The sequence below is a fragment of the Symphodus melops genome (assembly GCF_947650265.1).
Source record: "Symphodus melops genome assembly, chromosome: 3".
Lineage (NCBI taxonomy): Eukaryota > Metazoa > Chordata > Actinopteri > Labriformes > Labridae > Symphodus > Symphodus melops.
Genome location: NC_136693.1, coordinates 10,519,210 through 10,543,228, shown reverse-complemented (window position 1 = coordinate 10,543,228; position 24,019 = coordinate 10,519,210). Strand labels below are relative to the sequence as shown.

Below are 24,019 nucleotides of genomic sequence, written 5' to 3'. Positions count from 1 at the left end.
TGATAATCAAAAATCAAGATGACTTGTGTAACTAATGCATGCAGAACAGGTTACACTACAACAGAGTATTCATGTAAGGGTTAAAGACAGAATTTTGAGTGTAGTTGCATTGCTTTTTAGCAGAGCTATGAACAGTAAAAAAAAAAAAAGTTTGTTTGTTTTGTTGTGTTTTTAACAAAGGACATTTTATTTTGTTGACCAATGACTCAATTCCAAAAATTCTCCAAATGTGTTTCCCTACAATGGCAAATATTATAGGCTTCTTGTGGTAAATTGGTATCAGTCCCAGGCAAATGAAAAGATACATAGCAATAAAAAAGACAAACCTCAAACTTAAACCATCATGTCACCAGGCCTAAGTGCATTACATACATAACAAATATTGACTAGTTTGACATATGAATTCATTTTGTTTTGAGGTTAGTGAACATCTTAACTTCTATCAAATTATTGACATATACATGAATTCTTTGACATTCCCGCTCAATTAAATGAATTTATTGCCCTGAAGGCCCCATTGGTGCACTTGGCCCAGGGTGGAAAGCTGGACAAACAATGGTTTTCTAATTAGATTGAAATCTTCAGAGGAACTCTCTCCTGATTTGTTTTACTTGGCTGTTTGGGGTTCTGGTAGGAGAGCCTCACAAATATGACGATCAGGATAATTCCTGAATACAAAAAAGACAGAAACAAAGATTCAACTCCATTTCTATTGCAGCTTGTTTGTAAATGTAGACAGTAGAATCATGAATCTTAAAAAATCGAACACAATAAAGACTTCACAGACACTATACCAAATAGCACTTTGGTAAAGCTTTAATGATATCTGTGATGCATTCTCAAAGAGAAGAAAGATGTTTGTTGTTTGTTAAGCACCATTTAAAACGTCCTCTATGCTTACCTATGACTGTGAATGTGCCAAGCAAAATGCCTACAGCAGACTGAATTGTTGGCATGCCTGGCAACTGCTTGGCTGCCATTTTGCAGTTCCCTCTGACGTTGCAGGGACACACTGTCACTAAACGCAGAGAGGGAAAATGAAATGAAAAGGTCAAGGTTAGATATTTTTTATGTCACACAGCAGAGTCTGACTCCATAGAAAAACAGCTCATTGAGAGATTTTTTTTTTTTTTTACATTTTTGATTAGCACTGCCTCAAACATGTAACCTTATTTCTTTAACCATATACGTTATCTTTACCTGTGTATGATAAACTATGTGATATGTAGACAATCTAAGGTGTCAGCAGGATGAACTGAGCAGAACATAGTGTTAAGAGAGTGTAATCACAAGACGGGAAAAAATCATTTGTAAAGCCCCATTGCATAATCATTGAACAAGAGCAGCGCTAGGACAAGCTGGCACACAGAAGGTTGATCTCTATTGATTGTTCCTACACGTCTCACTCTGCTTACTTCAACACATGAACAGGAGTCTGTAATACCTGGCAGGTTTATGAAGGTGCTCCTGGGAGGGGAGCTGCTGTCAGAGATAGTGAAGGGCACTGTGTAGACCTCGGGAGCCAGGTATGGGATGTTTAAAGACAGATTGGTGTGAGTATCTGGAGGACAAAACATTTGCATGATGGTTCAGAAAATAGGACAGGAACCGTGTTCACTTCTGGAAACCAAGATAATAGTAACAACTGTTTTTTAAATTTCTTGATGAAAAAAAAAACATATGATAACACTTCTGGACAAAAAGGTCTCAAATCACAATGGCAACAGATTATTTTACTTGGTGGATCACAGTAAGTAAAGCACATTCTGAGAAAGTGTCACTTTAAACTAAAAGCTTTCAACATTATATAAAAGACAACCACAAAACATGTCAGCAGCTCTATGTAATCATCACATGACACTTCTTGTTTTCATCATGTCTAAAGCAAAAGAAATCCAGCAAAAACACATCCACAGAAATTGTAAGTGCAGAGAGGCTGATGGGACGGAGCTGTGTACGCTGAGGTCTGGAGTGTTTGAGTCTTTATCTTATCTTTGTAAATCAGTCTAAAATACACGTCTGGCTGAATGACGTAAAAGCCTTGTCTTGTACAGAGAAGTGGTTTATCAAGCTGTTTGAACTCTTATCTGAGGGTCTTAAACTCCACGCTCGCACCTCACCATACATCCCCCTTCATGCTCCATTTGTCAGTGACACACCAGCTCAGCAGCACTTCTGCAGAGGCTGTTAATGTATTCATTCTCTGATCTGCCTCTAATATAAATTTCTCTCTGAGACCACCTACCTACCTTAAACTATGCATCATCATTACAATTTGGGAAAAATAATTCATTGCCTCTAAAGAACCTATTTTGCAATTGCTAAATAATTTTTGATATTAAAGGGAATGATAACTTTGAAGTTTACCTTCCGTGAGTTGAAAATTTAATTTGGCCAGGTTAGATAAACATAGTTACACAGTGAGCAGGAGATTGGATGTTTCACAGTTATTGCTTTACTGCGTTGAACAGTAATTAACAGTGGAGGTAAATGGAACAAGCGTGTGCTGCCTCATTAGCTGAATTCATTTTCTGCTGTGAAAGGAACACACACTGGTTTTCTTCTTTTCATGTCAGGTTTTGAACAGAAAACATACCGGCAAAAGTACATATTATTGGTACAGGCATTACTGGTTGAGACCAGGTGCAAAGCATTCTGGGAGACTCCTTTTTTTAGCCTCCATTAGCTGGCAGGAACCCAGTACTGACGCCAAAGAAATTACACAGAAGATATAATTACAGCTGGGCTCAATCAATACCAACAGGAACAGGAGAGTGAAAGAGAGAGATAAAAAAAAACCTTGAGAGGGAAGTGGTTGAACTGTTTGAATGACTTAATGACAGACGTCATAGCGAGAGAGAGTTTGCATTAAATGAGCCCAATAGCAGCAGTTTAGAACTGTGAAAAAAGGATAATTACAATGTACCTCTGATCCAAGATAGGACTGGAGAAATTAAGCAGAAAAAATAGAACAGGGCAATTTGCAATTCCTTTAGGGCCAGATCACTCAGTTCCTTGAACTTTCAGTACTCATAGATGGCATTCATCTTCTATAGGTTATTGTCACTCAAAACAATTAACCCAAAGTGGACAACTCAGTGTCATTTTGTCAGTAATGTCACAATGCCCTGTTTGTGTTTGGGTGACATAAGCCTGTCATCACCAATAAATTAACTGTCAGTCTCTTCATTATTTAGAAGCAAGCCACCTTATAACAAAGTTAAGTATAATGCTTAACCTTCTTAAACTAACAACAACATGTGTACATGTATAGAGGGTACAAACATAAACCTTGGGATTGATTAGTGCAGTGGTTCTCAACTTGTGGGTCGAGACTCAAAAGTTCTTTGCAGCGCGCGGGTTAAGAAAGTGTGCCTGGAAGAAACAGTTTGTTTAAAAGTGTAAGAAACACTAGTTTGTGTCATTCAGTTTCTCTGTTCTGTCATGCTTTGTACTGTCTGAGGTCCAAATTGCAACCTTTTTTTCCAATTAATTGAAAAATAAGAAATGTGGGTCATGTTTTTCATGGAGTTGTTGGTGGGTCCTGAGACTCGACCAGTTGAGAACCAGTAGGTTAGTGGAACCCTGAAAGTGAATAGATGTGTTTGAAATTCTCCCCCAGATTTATTATGAATGTATCTGCTCTGGTAATCATTTTATGAACAAACTGGTATAGAGTTACTTTGATGTTCTCTGTTTTCATTGGGAATCAGTCAAGTAATAACTTAGGTTGTAAATTGACTGGGTTCACTTGGCCTTTGTTTATCTTACCATTAATAGGTGTTAGCTTCCAGTTGCGTCTGACAGTGGCATCACTGCGCAGAGAGAAGTTGAGTCGCCCTCCATGCTGTGGCCCGTCACTGTCGCGCGATGCCAGCACCAGAGCTTGGTCCTCCCAGCGTGGCGTGCACAGGTACTTCCATGAGTAATCTCCAACCAGCACTGGGCTATTGTCGTTCACATCCAGGATCTGGACTGTCACCAGGGTGGAGGCAGATAAGGAAGAGTTTCCTGAGGATCACAAGAAACGAGATATTTAAGGATTTTACAAGATGCTGTGGGCGTGGACCCTGTACAAATCTGAAGGTTGTGTTTTTATTTTGAATAATGTTTTTAGCTTAAAACAAAATGAACCTGTGCAACCTTCAATGTTACTGTGATGCTAAAATGAATCACAAACATGATTTAATGTTTGCCCATACATTTACCCCTTGAATTTAATAAGGATGTAATTTTTGATGATGAAAGCCATCTTACTTCCATCTACTGCAATGACCTCCATGGTGTATGTACTGTTCTCTTCTCTGTCCAAGGCCTGCACAGTCTTTAGTTCACCAGAATACTTCCCTATTGAAAAATATTTCTTGGTGTCGCCTTGTAGAGAATATCTGCATGAAAAACATAACCAACAATAAACCAACATAAAAAACAAAAGTTACTTTCTCTGTCACTCCACTATCATAGATCATTTACCTACCTTCGTTCCATAGTTATTAGTCTTACCTTATTGGGTGAGAATCAGGGTCATAACCTCGAATGGTAGCGATAACCCGTCCTGGTTCCTCGCCTTCTCTGACAGTCACCTCATAATGACTCTGAGACAAGATTGGACCTTCATTTATATCGTCGACGTAGATAGAGACAGTTGCTGTGGATGCAGGTCCGTATCTGCCACGGACCAGAGCCACAGGGTTCTGAGCACTGATCACCAGGATGTACTCATTCTCACGCTCAAAGTCCAACACCTGTGAAAGCAATCATAAAACAATCAAATAAGAAAACAAATACTATACGCACTAATCATGCTTAAGAATAATAAGGGACATGTCAACTGCTGACACTGCTTATATAAATATGATGTGATGAATTAAAAGCGGATCGTGACAACTTAAAAGCAAAACATTTTTGTCTCTGAATTTTAAATTGCAAGACTCAGAAAAAAAACTTTATTACATTTTTTTTCCGTTTTTGTTAAATAAAATTTTGAACATGCTGAACCATGCCAACCAATGTTGTCATATAGATTTAAAAAAAATGTATATTTCTATATTGCTTTTAACTTTAACCTGCACACATATTTTCTGAAGTGGTCATGGCTAATACTGTAATAAAAAATAAATAAAAGTTATGTTCCAAGATTAATATTAATGTCCAACAGGGTACACGGTACACAGCCCATACTCTCTCATGTGACAGAGTTGATGGGATATCAATGAAAAATAAATCAATGATCTGTTGCACATTCTAAATTACCTTAATGTAACTTGATTGTGAGCGAACAATGTGTTTTGCCTGTAGCTGCTTCAGGTTGGATTATTGCAACAGTTGCAAAACATCCAGGGACAAAGAAATTGGCCTTTCCCAATATACCTTGTACAATTTGCGGTTACTCAACACATTTGCCAGCTCAGCTAGAATTGCTGAGAGTTTAGAAGCCTCCATGATAGTGTTCCTTTCCAGAAAATACTAGCTGGTTATTTAATACGCATCATCTTTGATAGATAATTATTCCCATCCACAGTGACCAGAACAATGTTTCTGTTACTTAGTTTTTCGAAAATCATTTTCAGTGGACTGAAGTCATGAACACTTTAAGTACCACCATGGTCTAATGGGAAATTACATTTTTTTAATTTTGTAATGGTGAACTGTTCGATAATTCAATTATAAATCACTTACCAAGTAGAGAAAGTATCATCATTCAGTTATGACAGAACATTACCTGAGGAGAACTAAGGAGAACTGCAATTTCTTTGGATTCAGTTAAATTTGAAAGACACAGTGGAAAAACATCTAAGAAGAACAGCATGTGATTATTCCAGCAGCAGGGACACAGTGCAGTCCCCTGTGTCTGTTCCTCTTATCTTTCTTCCAAGAAATATTTACTGGCAGAGTTTTACTGTATTTCCTTACTAAACCAGACACGTGGTCACAGAGAGAAAAAGATTAATCTTCTCATCAATATGTTTTCCTTTCTGAAACACTTAAAACAAATGTGACTTGCTGCAGTTGTATTTAACTGTTGAGCTGCTTTGTATGACTTAAAGGGTTAAATAACATGATGTGGCATTGATGTTTAATTCTAACGTTGTTCTTATAGTTCAAATGTACAGGCACCAATTGTCAGTAAACAGCATTATTTACATCAAGAAATAAAAACAAGATGTCAATCCATAAATAACACATCAACTTCTGTTTTATATGTGCTATATTTGGGCTCAATTTAACTGAAAAATTGTGAGTACAGATTTCAAAGGGGGATTACTGTAATCTGGACACTAAAAATAGAAACAGTATTTAGAGGATTAAATACATGGTTCAAAGTGAGGGTACAGGAAGATTAAAAGCAGTTTTGAGTCTATGATTCTTATACTGAATACTAGAGGCCAGCTTATGAAAAGACGGACAAATAATAATGTATTACAACTGCAAGGAATCTGATAAACGTATGAAATCTGCCTTTAAACGTGTGTTTGAGTTTAGTATTTTTCCTCAAACGTGTTCTGGCTGCACATTATAAAATAGACATTTTTAAAGCAACGCTGTATGACATCATGCTGCTCAGGCTGAGTGCGTCTCTGTTGCCATGGAGAAGAAACGCAGGCCTTGGAGGGGTGCATGAGTGCCGCTGTTGACTGGAAGTGACGCATCACACTACTCAGGGTGTGATGAGTGCACCAGAACATGTGCATGGACTCTCATTCTCTTGAGACTATCATCATTTGAGCCACTCTTTACTAAAAGTCACATGGCCACAGTCAGGATTATTTCTGAAAAGCTTTATTCCCAAAAAAAAAAAAAGAATAAAGTATTAGTAAAACAGCATTCACCTCACCTCAGCATTAACCTAATTTCACTTACTCTAACCCTCCTCACTGTTAGATGAAAGAATAATGTCTAAAATGGTTCTGCGAAGCATTAAACCTATTAAAACATTTTACTTTAACCTTTACATATTGTTCTAGTTTATGTCTTCTTTTTGCACACATGTTGCAGCATGTCAAACTCACTGGGTAGTTTATAAGAAATGTCTTTTGGTAAGTGTGTAGGCTTATTCTCTTTGGATTCTCTCAATGAAAATTGTAATTAATGCTAATTTGTAAGCTTTTTTTAGACACAAGTCGGGGCAAAAAACAACAACCTAGACACTAACAGGATGCTAACAAACAAACAGCCAACTTAGTCAATTTAGGGAAGTGAACAACTGTAAATGAGTGTTGGTTCATCTGTATAAGCAAGTCAGACATTTCTGTCCATACAAATATGTTGAGCACCCTGTATAACATTTCTAATGTGAGTTACATCATTTTAACATCTTTCTCATGTGATTCAATTTTCCTACATACAAGATGTGCGTTTCTACAGTAATGGATGACTCACATGTTTGATAATTATTCATGAGTATGATTAAGGAGAGATTTGTGATCTTTAATTTATTTACTTTTAATATGATTATGGCAATGATAAAGTAGAGCTTTTTTTACATTAACAAAATGATTTTACAAAGGATGTAATGTCTCCTCTTCCTGATTTGATTCCCCTCACTTCTCTCTGGTTCATTACATGTTTACCTCAATGGGCAGCCTCTCGCCTGTGTGGTAAACTACCATCATGTCTGCTCATGAAATCTAATTATTTACTTGGGTTGTGAGCAGTGTGTAATTTCTAATAATGAAATGTGTCTGCCTCCTGGCACTGACCTCTCACTGTAACGCCATGAATTAAAGGATTTTCTCAAATGCATTTTAATCCACTGGAGCTGTACTTGTGAAGGACTTAAGCTTTCATTTTTACTGAAGTGAGCTAAATAAACATCACTATCCCTTCTGGTGATTCAAAGTTAGTTACAGCGGAGGTCAGCGCACAACACTTTAAACATCACTCCTCAAAGAAACAGGACTTACGTCTGTATTCTCCCATTTCTAAGGAACTGAAGTCCTTGCATGTTAATCTGAAATTATACAGGATCCATTTTTAGCTTTTAGACATCTCCTGTTTTATCTCAGCAGAGCATGAGCAACTCACAGTTCAATCACATTCAACTCCCACAGAGAGGTTGAACATAATAGACTGTCTCCTGCTTGGCCCACTTACAGAGAGCAGACCATTAGAGTATATATAAACACGCACACACACACATACAAACACACACACAATTATTACCCCATGCATGCCTAAAACATTGTGCTGGATTATGAGGTGAATGGTGATGTGCTCTGGGGATAGGAGAGATTATTGGGCTAAAATATGCCATTGTCATCTGGACTTTTTTTTTTTTTTTTTGAGGCAGGTGGAGCTTAAATTGGAATATTTCTTTCTTATCCTGTCTGTTTTTGTGTCAAACATACAGTACACTCTTTGATATTAAAACAATGTTGTGATTAAAGAAAAAATAAAGTTATATGTGACTGCTTTTTTGACCTTAAACCTTACAGGTTCACAAGCCATCATGCCTCCATTGATTTCCCTTTTAATTACCAATTAAAATTAGACATAATGACAAATAAAGAAATTATTTGACTTGTCAGATTACCTACTTTTATACAAGTTGCTGGAATAAACCAGAACAACAAAACACTGAGAATTTCTTATTTGGGTGTGCACTCAAAGAAAACTGTCCGTCGCAGTGAGTGTATTATTTACCTTTGAAAGGACGAGTGAGACCTCATTGGTCTGCTTGTCAGTCACTAATGTAAAGGCCTCTTCTTCGTTTCCAGACTCCAAACGGTAGTCCACCTGCCAGCTGTCTCCTCCTCGAACATCTGCATCCCCTGCCAGCACAGCTGTCACTGTAGTGCCCACTGGAGCGTTCTCTGGGATGTGAAAAGGCCCATACTGACAGAGAGGAAAGGCTAAATGTCACAATAACAAGCTGACAATAAAATATTTTTGAGGGAACACAGTAAATGACTAATGGTACTGATGGTGAAATTATTTCCAATATTAAACCTCAGGTTGACCTTTGTTAAAATTGTTCTTATTTACTATTTTCTTCATGTTGCTTATAGACACTGGATTGCCGGCATTGATCCTGAAATGATGAGTTTAGAAAACTATAGACTTATCAAGAAACAAAATATCTGCTTATATATAGTTTGAGTTGTTAAAAACACATTTAAGACCTCTTAAACACATTTTCATGAAATTATATCAAAGATACAAACTGGAAGAAGGGCTATTTAAGTTGGACAATAATGCAACACATACATTCTTCACAGATTAATTCTTAATTAATTCAATATTAAGATCTGCTGGAGACTTGTTGGTAATGATAGTATGAGAGTATGTGACTGATTTTCTATGCTGTTGTGACACAATGTGACTACATGTGAGTATATGTTTGCCCCCTCTTGCCCTGACGGTGTTGGTTGAGCTTTATTCACACACCTCAGTGTGTTTGGACAGCCGTGTAATCTGCCACTCTCACATGTCCTCTGGTGTAGCAGCCATGGCTCTGATCTGGCTGCCCCATCGACAGGGTCGCTGAACCCAGCCCTGTCACCACTCGCCTCCCACCTCCTGTAGTGCTGCCTTCTCATTGCCATGGAAAATGCTGCACTTCTCAGGCGTGACCTACTCGAGCATTTTCCACCTCTCTGTGTGTCTGTGTTTGTGGAATGATTATCTGAACATTTGTTTGTAACAGCTTGGAAATGGGCTGCAATTTTTTGGGAGCCACAAAATCCTAGTGCCAATCAGATGGCGCAGGGACATGACAACAGATTTTTTTTATAAAAAATATATTTTACAATATCTTTTTTTATCTGCATTAATCTTGACAGTCATTGCAAAGCTCCACAGCCGGTTTCCGCTGTCCAATTTAAAGGAGAGATCTTCTCTGCTCGCAATGTCCATGCACTCTCTCGGCGTCCCCATACGACAGGGAGAACAGCCAGAGACCAGTTTCCCATTATCACAGCATGATGACTCTCCCACACAACTCCCAGCCCTCACCATATTCTCCATCTCATTATATTGCACATGTGGGTGAAAAGTGAGGGGATTTTCTGTAGCTGGTTATATTTAGACTATTTTCTTTTGTACTGGCAGCTAAACCAGAATGAGGGAAACCTCTGTCCCATTTCATGCTGGGCCGATGGCTGCAGCATTCCTCTGCTGGATAGCTACAAGAAAACGATATAATTCTAAGGCTGCTGTAGTTCATGAAAATATAGAGATATAATATGCATGGGGATGCAACACAAATTAAATTTATGGAAAACGTTTTAAACAGTTTCAAATCATATTGGAATGATGTTTTTTGTTCATTTTGTGCCTTTAAAATAATAAAGTAGTAAGCAAACAGGAAATGATGGGGGAGAGAGAGAGAGAGAGAGAAGGGGAATTAACTCTTGGCTGGAACAGGAAATTGTAACATTGAATTTTTGTTTGAGACATTGTCACCTATTGTTAAAAGAGCAATTAGCAAGATTATCAACAGATTTAATCATAAAATGACCTCACTATATCATAAGAATTTAAGAAAACATGTTATGCTGACGTGCTGGCTTCTCTGACAACAATGCAGCATGCAGTATGTCCTCCTTCTAAGTCTCAATTTTGGTCCAGAATGGTCTGTTTGAGTTTTCCCTAGAGAAGGTTGAAGGTTTTAAGGCACACAGCCGTTTTGGACACTCCTTGATTTGCCAGATATGAGACCCATTACCGCAGCAAACCAACATGCAGCACTTCTTTGACATTGACTAGCTGTTACAACACAGGCTCTTACACAATCTCTTACATGCTAATGGCATTAAATAAAATTGTATTGATATTGTAGGTCAGTCTATAAATAAACAAGTGGAAACTACTCTCCATAGTCATATTTATCTGATTATGCTCTAAAAACACAAGGCACTTAAGAGTACAAAGAACTGAATAAAAACTCCTCTAGTAACCCGGTGCCATCATAAGCCTTGGATTAGAGGGTGTATCTAGTTCCCCGCCAGGAAAATTAGATCAGTGACCTGCAGAGCGGAATCACGGTCTGCAGTCAAAAAGCCACTAATGATGGCCTGTGATGTTTGGCCTGCCTTTTATGCAAAATGTATTGTTTATCATGTTCTGAACAGACTGAGGCATCAGATGTGTGTGTGTGTTTGTGTGTTAGTGTGTGTGTGTGTGTGTGTGTGTGTGTGTGTGTTTGCTACTCTTACCTCATGTTGGGAGAACACTGGCGGGTTGTTGTTCTCATCTTGCACCGTCACAACCACAGTGCAGGAGCTGTTCAGACCTGCAAAGGACACCGTCACTATAAGTGACTCAGGTTCAGAGCGTCACACAGATAAATAATGCTGAAGGAACAAGAAGTACCTCATCTTGCTTCCATCATATCCTGAACCGTGAGTCACAGAGACCACTTCATCTGTCACTCCTAACGCTAGCAAATACATCGACCCAAACTATGGCGTCAGCACAGATACTGTCACATAGGCTCACTTTGCTTAGGTCGAGTCTTATCAAATCTGCAATGTTTAAAGTGTGTGAATTTAATTTGTATGTAGTTTACAGGCCAATCTGGGGACAGGAATTGAAAGTAAGCTCAGGATAGAAATGCTGTTGTGTGCAGCAACGGTTGACTTGCTCTATACTTGTCCCTTTACAAATACACAAATAAAATAAAAAATAACTCTGTCACACACTGATTTCTTTCCCTATTAACTATAGTGTCTTTGCTACACCTTTCAGCACCTCACACACTTTTTTTTCCTGAAAGTCAATGAATGAACACGATGTAAGTGGCCATCTAATCAAAGCCCTCACAATTCTTAATCATTTCTCTTATTTGTGCCAGCTTCAAAGAGGAGACAAGAGAGCCACAGTAGCAGCATCAGTCCACAGAAGGACTAAATACATCTAAGTATATAGTATTTGATAGATAAACTTAAACCTGTTGATTAGTGTTGGTTCTAGCAACATAGCAGCTCTTTTCCACATCATTTCCCACATTAGCACCACTACAAGAACAATTGTGCATATCATATCATGGATAAAACATCAAAAAATCTGAATGAGGACCATGCTGCAGTACAAATTCTGATAGATAAAATCTAACTTGTGGCATTGTAGACATCCTAGATGTGAATGAACCACAACTCTCAACTCTAAGCTTTTGATCTTATTATTTAACAGTACAATGTTATTAAGAAAGTTTCTTAGAGATGAGGTATTGTTCGAAGGTGAGCTTCATTTTAAGAAGAAAAACACAACAAGAACCAGTCTAGTTTATTCTTCCAAACATGAAATTAAACCAAATGATGGTTGCAAAAGAGAAAAATCTGAATATACAGAAGGCTATCATATTTCATCCACCCAGACTCACCCTTGGCATCTTCAGCAGTGATGGTGAGTGTGTACTGAGGTGCTGTGCCCTCCATACTGTCTGCTTGGACTGAGATCACCCCTGAGTCACGATCCACTCGAAAGAGGGCTCGAGGACTCTCTGGAATTTGTCCAACTAACCGGTAGAAGATGCGCACATTGTCTGTCTTTGGGTCGTCATTATCGGCCGCCTGGACTGTCAGGATTTCTGTCCCTGGAAAGAATAATAAAAGAACAGAGTTCCAATTAGATTTACAGTCAGATGATCTCTTCAGACTTTTTAAGATTTTTTGTTTTCTTAGTTTGATTATGTTTCCTCAATTTCAAACAACTTTCAGTAATAATGTAACGTTTAAAACTGGTTTTCTAAGTTATAATTGCACAAAGAATTTTGGGTAATTTTCTGTTATAAGTTACAGTCACACAGTTTATTGAATGTGAAAGGAAGAAAGAAGGGTGCAACAAAAGCTTTCTAATTTAATCCTCATCCAGTCATTCCATTTAGATTAACAGATTGTCCTGACTAATTCACTTTCCAGAATCAGCCCCTTTCAAATCATCAGCAAAAAAAAAAAAGCTTTTATGCCAGGAGCTGATGATGTCAAAACAGACTGTGTGCATGCTGTTGTGGGCACAGGTATCCGTGATGGGACTTTCCCCATATATCCTGGCAAAAATCCCAGCCTGCTTTCCCAAAACATAACAGGCATTCTCAGGCATCACTGCACAGTGTACTCAAGCCAGTGTTTCCTCCGTCTTGTTGTGGGACATTTTTTTTCCAGTAAGTTGACACTGTGCCAAAAGTTTATTAAAAGGTCTTGTGATTTTTTTTCTGGATGTTATGATAAATGTATCATATGAAGTGTTCTATAAATTTGGCCAACATAATTTCAATTAAAAGCCTTCGTTCTGTCTTTTTTTCACATTTTGGAATAGCAAAGGGAAAAAAAGCATACATTCGACCATGTAAACAAAGGTAAGTGCTTCCGATATATTAAGTTAGTTACCTCGAGCAGCCAGCTCCTTGACCACAGTATGATACTGTGCCTGTGGAAAGGTGGGTCTGTTATCATTGGCGTCACCCACCATCACCCTCAACTCCACAGGCTTCGCAATCTCTCTGCCATCTGGACGCTCCACCACAATACTGATCTGGAACTGGCACCAAAAAGACAGACACATTGTGTTGGCTTCCAGAATATTCAAGACTACAGAATTAAATTTGTCGGATTAGGCAGTTCTATAAACCTGCACGCGTGGATCCTTTAAAATATGAAACAATCTATGAAAAGGATCACTGGGTCTGCAATAGACTGGAAAACTGGCAACCATGCAGAGTGATTTCCTCCACAGGGCATGATAGTAAAGGACTCTGCAGTTAGGCTAGTTTATTAAACAAAGTGGGTGGATGAAAGCAAATCTCTGTTCATCATTCTCCAGGTTCAAAAACTGTTATAAACAACATCACTCAGACATGGGTGGTGGTGCTGGATGAAGACAGAAGACATTCAGCATTTAGCTGCTCTTTTACAGGTCCAAAGATTACCAAAGAGGATATATTATTCCCCCTTTCCACCTTTTCAAACAATCACCTGTGGTCTAAATGAAATGTACGTGCTGTACTTTGGTCAAAATTTAACATGATTAAAAATCAGATGAGTGGCCATGTATAAACCATCTCTCTTAGAACGCACTGTTTTGGTGTGTGTCATTTCATCCGTCATTTAAGAACACCTAAGAACCCAGAGCCTTGATAAGTAAATAACCATAAACAGACATCAATTATTAGGTGCTTAAGGGTTTTAACCTGCCATTATACAGACCTGGTCTTGTGTCTCTCTGTCCAGAGGTGCGTTGAGATAAATGACTCCTTCTCTGCTAATTGTGAAGAGCATCTCTGGAAACTCCCCCTCCAGACTGTATTCAGCCTGACTCCCACTCCATTTCACCTATAGAGACACACAGAATAATATACAAAATCTAATATGTGTAAACTGAAACATTTTGACGCCCTTGTCCCACATCTTTAAGCACAATAAAGCGTATAACACAGCATAAACAAAGAGCTGGGCCTGCATGATCTAAAAGTCCAAAGCTTCATTCCATTTATTTACAGGATACGGAGCCAACCAAATGCACTGACATTGATGTGGAACAGAGAGCGCAGCCAAAAGTAACTCAGCAGGCTGAAGGGGATTTTCCACTCTGCTTTACAGCCCTTGACAGAGGGCTGTGCAGTGGAGCTGAAAGGGCCCTCATAGTCATCAAACAGCACCCAACAAGGAGAGGGGCCCTGCTGCAGTACAGCTGATGTTCACTCAGGGCATGTGTATCTCCTCAACTCACTGTCACACACTCCTCCCGTGTTTTGGAGATGGCTGCCCAAACACTATGCTTCTGTATAAACAGAGTGGTTTCACACAGCTGGCTGCCTCTCAGTGTTTTAGTGAGCCTCTAGACCTTAGAGCTTTAAAGAGATATATTTAAAAAACTGATTAATGTCCACCGGCTGCTATAACGTTCTATTCAAAACATCTATGAAGTCATCTGTTTTGCCCCGTCTGTGTTTGAGTTAGCAGAGCACATTCTGTCTCTGATACTTGCTTTGGTTTGACCTGTGTGAAGACTACGTCTGTGTGTGCTTTTTCTTCAAGACACAGCAAACTATGAGACTACAATCTTTTTCAGGGTGCGATTCCGCCACAGTGCCGAAAATAAATCTCCCTGCTGTCACAACGCCTTTGAACTTTCATATTGATTCCACAAAGACTCATTATCGGTGTCCCAGTGTGTGATGTCATATTTCATTAAGGTCTAGTGGAAACACAAGAAGCACAACTTGTAAACAAACAGCGGGAGCTCCACATACACACTGCATCAAAAATGCTCATAAACACAAAGCTTTCCAAACCCTCTCCCAGGGATCCCATCCCATGCCTGTAAAAGCGATGCAGACAAAGAAATTGAACATCTTTATCTCCCCTCTTTGACATTAAATTGGAAGGTGACTTGTTACAGGAGCATAAAAATCACACCTTGAAGTTGCAATGTTAGTTGTTATTTTAGTGGATATTTTAGTCCTTTGACAGAAAACGAGTCACAATAATAAATTAGTACGCAACTACTTTTGGGGGTTTTTTTTGCCTTCATTTGAATAGACAGTGGACAGAGCAAGAAATCAGGACAAGAGAGTGGGGAATACAATATGGGAAACATTCAGAAACATTCAATTATCTGATAAATTATCTGATTATCTGATAAATTCCATTTATCAGGCAAAAAAAAGTGAATCATACAGCATCAAAGACATGATCATTTATAAATCATTCTAATGCAATATGGATACAATGTGATTTTTTCTTTTATTTCTAGTAAGGTCTGGAAGTCAGTAAAGATAGAGAAGAGAGAAATAAAAAAGTGCTTCCTTTGAGATTGAACACATCTTAACAGACTAAAAGTAATAACAACAACATTTTTTGCCCTACAAAGAAAGTTTGCTCACAGCCTGGCAAATATACTTAATCAAATATGAATATCCAGTTCAGAGATATGTGATCCATCCGGTCGGGTCTGACCAACTTTTCACGATGATAAGCATCACCTACTTTGTGGCAAGGTGTTCTCTCCCTGGAAGTTAACGTAAAAGAACAGTGATAAATCCACAAACAAAAGAACCAATCACTGTGAGCAATCCCTTTACATGACACATAGCCTGTGATTAATTCCCTACATAGAAATTGGATCATGGCAGCTAAATGTTGGTGTGATTCATGCATATATAAGATCATCTTGGATGACTAATGTGTGGAACCTCACAAGTGTTGTTTGTACTGACCACTGCTTGCAAGGCCATGACAAAGGTCTAGAGCAGCTCAAACTAATTCTTCAACAAATAATAAAATTTCGTTTGACTTTGAGAACTGATGATTCAATGCAGCTAAAAGCCTTGACCCATTCATTTAAAGGCTCTGAGGCCTCTCTCTCACGCCAAAGTCTCAATATTGCATTGCTGAGCTCACAAGTAGTTTTGCTGATTGCATTACATAATCAAAGCTTTAGTTAGGCAATCACGCACGTACAATAGATAATAGATTTAAATGAACCTCCATAGGCCCGATGACGTCATTGTTATGAGAAAAAAAGCCTGGATTTCATTTATAGAATTAGATCTAGAGCTTGTTTTGATTTGATTGCAGAATCAGTCAAATTGACCACAACATCATTGTACTGTAATTTCTATAACACAGAGAAGAAAGATGCACCAAGAAGCAGACCGGTTTGAGATTCTGCCAAAAGACTGTCACATCATGGATGATGTCATCACTGGCAGGACACAATATTTTTTACAGATGAGTGGATGTGGACATGACTGCTTCATTTATCTGATATCGTATGGGAGGTGGGATAAAGAGTGGGTGCCTGAACATGAATATCTCTGTATGTGTCATAACAGTAGTTAGTCCCACCGCCTTCTGAGCAAAGCAGTAAACTACTCAGTGTAGGCGATACGAGGCTTCCCCCAAGTAAACCTCAAAGTCCACTCTATCCACTTTTGTGTGATTTAAATTCTGAATAGGGATAAACATGATGCACACACAAACATTTTTATACACACGCGTATGTATTTATATAGCTAAAAAGGTTGATGATCAGCAAGGGAACAATGGAGGAGTAATTTCTCACTCTCTTCACACATTTTTCATTAAGAAATTAGAGCAGACACACTGAGGCAATCTGCTGGGCCAATTTATTTCACATAACCTCAATTACATATACATGCACAGATGCTATTTGTTTCAATTAAAAATATTAAAATGAATTATCCTTCCAAGGACACCAGGGTGTGTATTAAGGATTGGGCATTAAGCACTCATCTGAGCAAAAAAGTAGCCTTCAAAAGATGACAGAAAAAAGTGTGCCTACACTTGAGAGTCCACACGTTTTCAGTGGGTGGACGAGGCTGTTAGAAAGGAGAGATGAGAGGCTGAGGGCGAGTGTGGGAGAGGTGGGAGAAATCAGGAGGAGGGGGGAGCATTGTTATGTACCTAGGCTACAGTGATTCTCAGAACCTGAACATTGTATTCAACGTGGCATATAGACTCTTTGTTTTTGAAGTTCTCAGTACTAAATGAATAAAGTTTGTTGATTTGCAATGCAGGCTTACATTTTGTCCTCACTAAAGGATAAGCAACAAAGCTAGGTAATATTTCCCAGGTGTTCTAAAACCTCATGAGGGATTGAGAGTTATTTATAGACATGTAGCTGATATGGCTAAAATTATAACAACCTATAGGTTAGACACTACTCAGGAAAGACACAGTGATATGTCATGGAACCCTGAGGGGAACATTTTAGAATGTATCCACATAATGATCCTGCAATAAAGCAAGTCCGTAAAGTAGTGGTGGTTGGCACATTTGCTTCAAGAAGTTATGTACTGTACATTAATGATTATATTGTGTTCTAATGGATGAACTAAAAAAAACAATTCTGTCTAAGATTGTCTAAAGTAAGAAAACATTAATTCTGTAGTTAACAAACATTTGTAATTTGCATTTAACCTGTCGGGTTTGGTTTCTATCACTCAGAGTGGTATTGGTCGCAGTGGTTGTGGTTGGTGGAAGGCTCGTGGGTGATTATTGGAGTTAAAGTGACTCAGTCAGGAGGTAGCCTGAACAGATCCATGGCATTTGAACTGCATCAATAATTCAATATTTGGTCACTTAGAACAACTCTAGAGGCCCTAAAAACAGCAACTGGCAACATGATGCCACTTTACACTTTCCAGCCTATTGACATAGTGTTTTATTTTAATATGATGGTTGACAGCTGTAACTCCATAAACCATCAAAAAAAAACAGCACTTACCCTGAGTTGTTTGCTTGATAGATGGTAAAAATACAATCAGTAAAAGTGGTTTTAAAGCAGATGAGTAAAAAGACTCTGCATGCTGAAGTGACTGATTGGTTGGTGTTGAAGTGTTTCAGAGTGTTGAGGGGTTGTTGAGCGATTCACTGCCTCACCTGTGAGATGGGGATGGGGTAAGGGCCTGGGAGGTTCTCCTGAAGTCTCACAGGGTCGGGGGATGCCCAGGTGTTTCCTGTCACCTCAACAATAACGATGCCAGTGGTAAAGAAAGCGTTCGCCTTCCCCGCCATATCCTTCACCATCACTGAAAGTTTGTAACGACCGCACATCTCAGGGTCTAGAGCTGAGGCTCCTGGAGATCATAGAGGGGCTGATGTTACAAGAAATACTTATTTTCAATTCTATCTTTAACTGTTATTTACTTACAGTGCTTTTAAACCACAGGTCACACCTACCCATTTACAACTATTCGCACACTGATAGCAGAGGTTGCTATGTAAAGTGACCATCACAAGTAACTAATCCCATTCAAACGCACTCACATCCCAACCCTGAGGCAGGTCAAGCATCTTGCCAAAGGACACATTGGATATGTGTCTGCAGCAGCTGTGAATCGAACCTCCAACTTTCTGGTTAAGAGATGAACAACCTAGCCACAGTCGCCCAAATGTCTGTTGCATCATCCCAGAGTGAATGACAAAACAAATCATGCAGAGGAAAATAACTTTTTAAAAGAGGTATTGAAAAATACTAAAATTGTGTCTAATCTTGTTGGATAAAAACGCTGCATTTGTCACCTGATTTTCAATTTTCTAGCCAGAATGGAAGAAAAGAACAACACAAACGGTCCACTAGAAAGGTAATCATAACCTTTATTTTTAACATGCCTGAAAAAAAGTGGACAATCAAGGAGGTAATTGGCAATTTGGCAAAAAAAAAACAAAAAAACATCCTTGTTGAAACCAGCAGTGGCAGTGTGGACGCGAGTGGCTGGAGAGCGTGAAAGTCATCTGGCTCCTGCTGAGCGGAAACAAAGGGCAATACCAACGCTACAGAAATAGAAGCAGCATACAGGACTATACTGGCTCTAGAGTGTGTGTCTGTGTGTATGGTGTGCTGTGTTAGCATATCCGTTTGCATTAAAGAAGGGCGTATTGCCAACCGCATTACTTGTCTGACCGTTTTAATCACTTTTGTTTTTTAACATACAGCAGGGCAACATGTCATGCCACTCTCACTCATGTTTGGATTTTATAAGCTAATATAACAAAATGGCATATAAATACATACAAATGTGCCATTTTCGCAGTATTTTAGAGAAATGTTAATAATGTAATTTGTTTATAGTTTGAGAAATCTAACTAGCATAATTCTGAACCATAAACCTAACAGGACCCTCTGGTAAACAAACTAGGTCATGGCAAAAGTTATCATATAAACTTCTGCAAACATGTTTGGGATACTTTTGTGCAGCAATTTCTTGTTATGGACTGGTATCAATTTATTTGGAAGATGCTAGTGGACTGTATTTATTATTTTGGCAATGTTTGTTAAAACTAATGGGAAATAATAGCAAGACTAATGGTTCTATAAAAACAATGCCTGTCCAAACATGCAACAAAAGACTGAGAAATACTTCTTGAGTATACAGACGAAAAAAAAAACTGTTTGGTCTTTTAACAAAGGTCAAGAGACTGACCCGTTACTATGAACAAACCTCCTTTAGGGACAAACAAAGTATCATGTTAACTCTCCCAGCAGTCACGATTTGGGACTGACCTTCGTCAGTGAGGGAAACCTCTCCAGTGATTGAGTTGATAAAGAACATTTGACTAGAGGGGATCCTGGGCGTCTGTTCCATGAGAGTGAAGCGCAGCTCAGCATGGGCAGTGTTACGGTCATCACGATCCAGAGCCTCCACCTGCATGAATGGGATCCCTGGGAAAAAATAAAAAATAAAATAAAAAAGTTGCACAGGTAGTGCAATGCCAAAAATGTCAACCACGGGATTGTAGTTGTCTCTCCCCACCACACACTTGAAGCATCAGAATGTTGTGTTTGTTTTAAGTATAAAAGAAAACGTATCTTTCTTGCAAAAGTAGTTTGAAAGCTCATCTCCAAAAGCGACTGCTATTTACAAAAATTAATCATGAAAAAAACACCAGGAGGCTTTTACGACTAATGTACCGACAGTATGTTTTTTGTTTTTTTTGGGTTTTTTTTGGGGCTTTGTATGTCTTTATTTAGGGACAGCTGAATCCCCCCACCACCACCACCCACCCCAGCCCCAGTATTTAAATAAATGATTTGTGGATCAATGTCTTAAATTCTCCATCACAAACTGGTCATTTAGTTGTGTAATGTTCTAAATCTTGGAGTTAGATGACATTTCCCTGAACAAAACTACATGTTACTTTCATGCTTTACTTGCAATGGTTTATTTTTTGTCTCTTCTAAAAACATCAATATTTAACAAAATAAAATTAAAAAGTGAGTTTTGTGTGCCAGTGTGCTTGCACAGCCACGTGACAGTCTGCAGAAGTCTTTTTAGTGTTTTCATAAGGTAACTGAATGCAGGTTGCCAAATTATTCGTTTCATTTAAAGTTAGGATAAGGGTTGTTGCAGTGTCCACGGATACATTAGAGATGGTTTTGGCAAATTGAACAAGTTTTTAATATTCCTTGGAGCAAGGCTTACAATTTTGAACCCGAATGAAAAATGTTGTTCAACGAAGTCACATAACAGCTCAAGGTTCTCGTACCTTTGAGAAGCCCCAGCTGCACACTGCCTCTCATGCTCATCTCTATGAAAGTGGGTACATTGTCGTTCTTGTCAATGACACACACTTCGACCGTGAAGCTCTGACGGTGCACCGATGTTCTGAAAGACACCTGCAGTACACACAAAACACATGGCGTAAGTGTCTAAAAATAACAAGCTCTGCATGCAACCTTCTCATGAGAATGTAAAGACCATCTAAACGAGTGATTCATTCCTCATAAATTATAGAACATAGGACCATGAATCTAGTATAATGAATGAGTGAGAATATATGAAGTCTAATGTGTTTTGCAAATTATCTCTTCATATGTATTCGTGGTATTTATTCATTAGAAAACTCATTTATTGGAATTTGTTATAACTACAATAACGTGAGGTGCTACCATGAAAATTGCTACCTGCAGGGAGTAGGATGGTTGTTTTTCTCTGTCCAGTGGTTTCAGAGCATACAGAAACTGAGCATCAACCCCAAATATCCCCTCATCATCACCTGTGACCACTAGATCACTGTAATTACTCGGCAGTCCATGAAGCTGAGAACAACAGAAGAAAATATATAAAACATCAGTTGGTGTTCCTGTTCAAAAGCCAGCCTTCAACCAAACAGTAGAGTGGGAGGACTGTGGCAGCATGGCTGTCACTGCTGCCATCTGTGATATGTTTTTAACCTGTATTTTTTTTTTTTATATATATATATATATATATACTTTATTAATCCCGCGAGGGGAAATTCGGTTTTCACTCTGCATTAATGAAGAGGTCTCAGAGTGAGGGGGCTGCCCACAGAGAGCGCTCCAGAGCAGTTTTTGGGGTTCGGTGCCTTGCTCAGGGGCACCTCTGCAGTGCTCAGGAAGTGGACTGGCACCTCTCCAGCTACCAGACCAGTTTCCGGACTTGGTCCGTGCCGGGACTTGAACCGGCGACCGTCCGGTTCCCAACCCAAGTCCCTACAGACTTCTTTTTTTTTTTGTATTTACCCAGGAAGTCAAGTTGACATTCACTTTAACCACCTAAATATGTAACCAACAGCAGCCGATAAAGAAGTATGTCAGAGGGAGGTGAGACACACATATTGTTGTTGGCAACAATTCTTCCCAGACAATAGAATCAAAACTGTCTCTTTATACCGTTTTTGTTGCATTTCGTAGAAAAATCAGATGTTAAGGATTAAATGAAACTGTTGACTTCAACCATACTGGCAGCAGCTGTTCTTCACTTGCACTAAATGCCTTAAGGAATAAGAAATGATGTATAATGACATTGACTTAGTCCATAGAGTAACTATTAGATGTGTTTTCAAGCCTTCATAGCCTGTTACTTCTAGGCAACCCAGAGAAAGAAAAACCCTATTGTTTTCAGAAAGCAAGTTAGGAAATGGTTATGGTAGCTGTTTCCTTTCTGTAAAACAACATTAAAGTTCATGAAATCCTCCTAAATGTATCTTCCCGTGTTTAGCAGCAATAAGTCCAGATGAATTAGCATGCTAGCTTCACTTATAGCATGGCATCTGTGTGCCTCGTTCTGGTGTTTACAACCCTTAACTCTTGTTTGTCAAGCATCAACTTCTTCACTTTGAGGAAAATGTTATCTGTGACAGCTCCAGAGTAGGCTATGCACAAGGCATTTCACAGTGGACTGCTTGAGCAACTGGAGCATACAATGGGCTTAGCCTCTCCCTTCCTGACAGCGAGACAACTTTATTATGATGTGCCTACTTCAAAAGTGAACAAATGAAATTCCAACCCTGTTGTATCCTACATATATGTGAAGACAGAAACAATCATACTCTTAAACTACTGTTTCAGCTAAACTTTAAGTACTTGCTTGCACTCTAAATGTGTGCTAACATGCTAAAACTACAGTGTGTAGCTGATATAGGATTTACTGAACTGTTTAAAAGTTTAACCTTATATTTGTGACCATTGGGGAAGTTGAAAAGTATCAAGAGATGGACGGACATCCCGTGATACAAATGTCTTCATTAAGAAGATATCTGGATCTTTGTACTGACAATTCACTGTAAGATAAGTAACTTTTGTGCTTCTGTTCTTTGTAAGGTTTTTGCCAAATTGATCGTTCAATCATTTTTAAGTAGAAGTGCAGCCTTGTCTGATGAGCACACTCATGAAGAGCTTTTACCTTCAACAAATGTAATTCCCGCAATTATTATGTCCTTTCAATCTAAACACAAAGTGCTCTTATTATCAAACTCCCCCATTCTGTCCATTACCATGCTATTTCAAGAGTGCATGACACTCAGTCAGAGCAAAGACTGAAAATTGCCTATGTGTCATAAAAGATGTGATGACATCACAATGCAGCCAATCAAATTGGCATATACTCATACTGTTGCACAACCCAGTGGATGTCTGAGTGACATATATGAACAAAGAACCCCACCCGCCACCCAGTTGGACTGAGTGCAGAGGCTGGGCCTGATGCCTGAGAAGAATTGTGAACAAGCCAATTATAGTCTGTTGAAGACGGCAGTATGCTCATACATCTTCAGCCATAAGTGCAGATGGGAAAGAAACAAGAGAGCAAAGCAGTACTGGCTCACAATCAACCTTAATTTTATGCCAGTAGAGCAAATACAGTTCCTTTTTATCTCCTCACAGAAAGTTCAACAGGCTGAACATCTTGCATATGTTTATACACAATGCAAGTATGAAGACATTCTGAATACAACATAAAAGAATTAAAAAAAAAAAAGCCTCTATCATTTACGTTTTTCCAGTCAGATATGCATACACCCAACATTGTTATTTTTACATAAATGTATAAGAATCACACATCACATCAGAGGGCTACAATTGCAATTTAAGCATGTTGTTTGTTGAATTTTAGTAAACTGAAAAGCCTTACCTTGGCAAGATACCAAGGAAAAATACCATCGTAGTTTTCTGGGACGCCAATTTTAACATTTGCACCAGAGCATGCAGGTGCAAACATGTAAAGTATCACCAACTGTGAACAAAAATGGAAAAATCTAATTTACACAAGAGACATGGTTGATGCAGTTTTTATTTGAGGATGTACAATGTACAT

At 38.7% G+C, this 24,019-nt stretch overlaps 1 protein-coding gene across 1 annotated transcript; it reads right to left on the bottom strand.

Annotated features, from left to right (window-relative positions):
- Nucleotides 1-528: 528 nt before the first annotated feature.
- On the bottom strand, nt 529-24,019 carry cdh16 (cadherin 16, KSP-cadherin; the record flags this gene model as incomplete). The annotated part of the gene is made up of 17 exons (XM_079340354.1): nt 529-668; nt 902-1,018; nt 1,445-1,561; nt 3,772-4,011; nt 4,258-4,388; nt 4,504-4,745; nt 8,644-8,835; nt 11,157-11,233; nt 12,323-12,535; nt 13,329-13,479; nt 14,145-14,270; nt 18,345-18,541; nt 19,969-20,127; nt 20,952-21,081; nt 21,370-21,504; nt 23,837-23,938; nt 24,011-24,019. The coding sequence occupies 17 exons, from the start codon at nt 24,017-24,019 to the stop codon at nt 568-570; spliced, it is 2,439 nt and encodes an 812-aa protein (XP_079196480.1). The 3' UTR covers nt 529-567.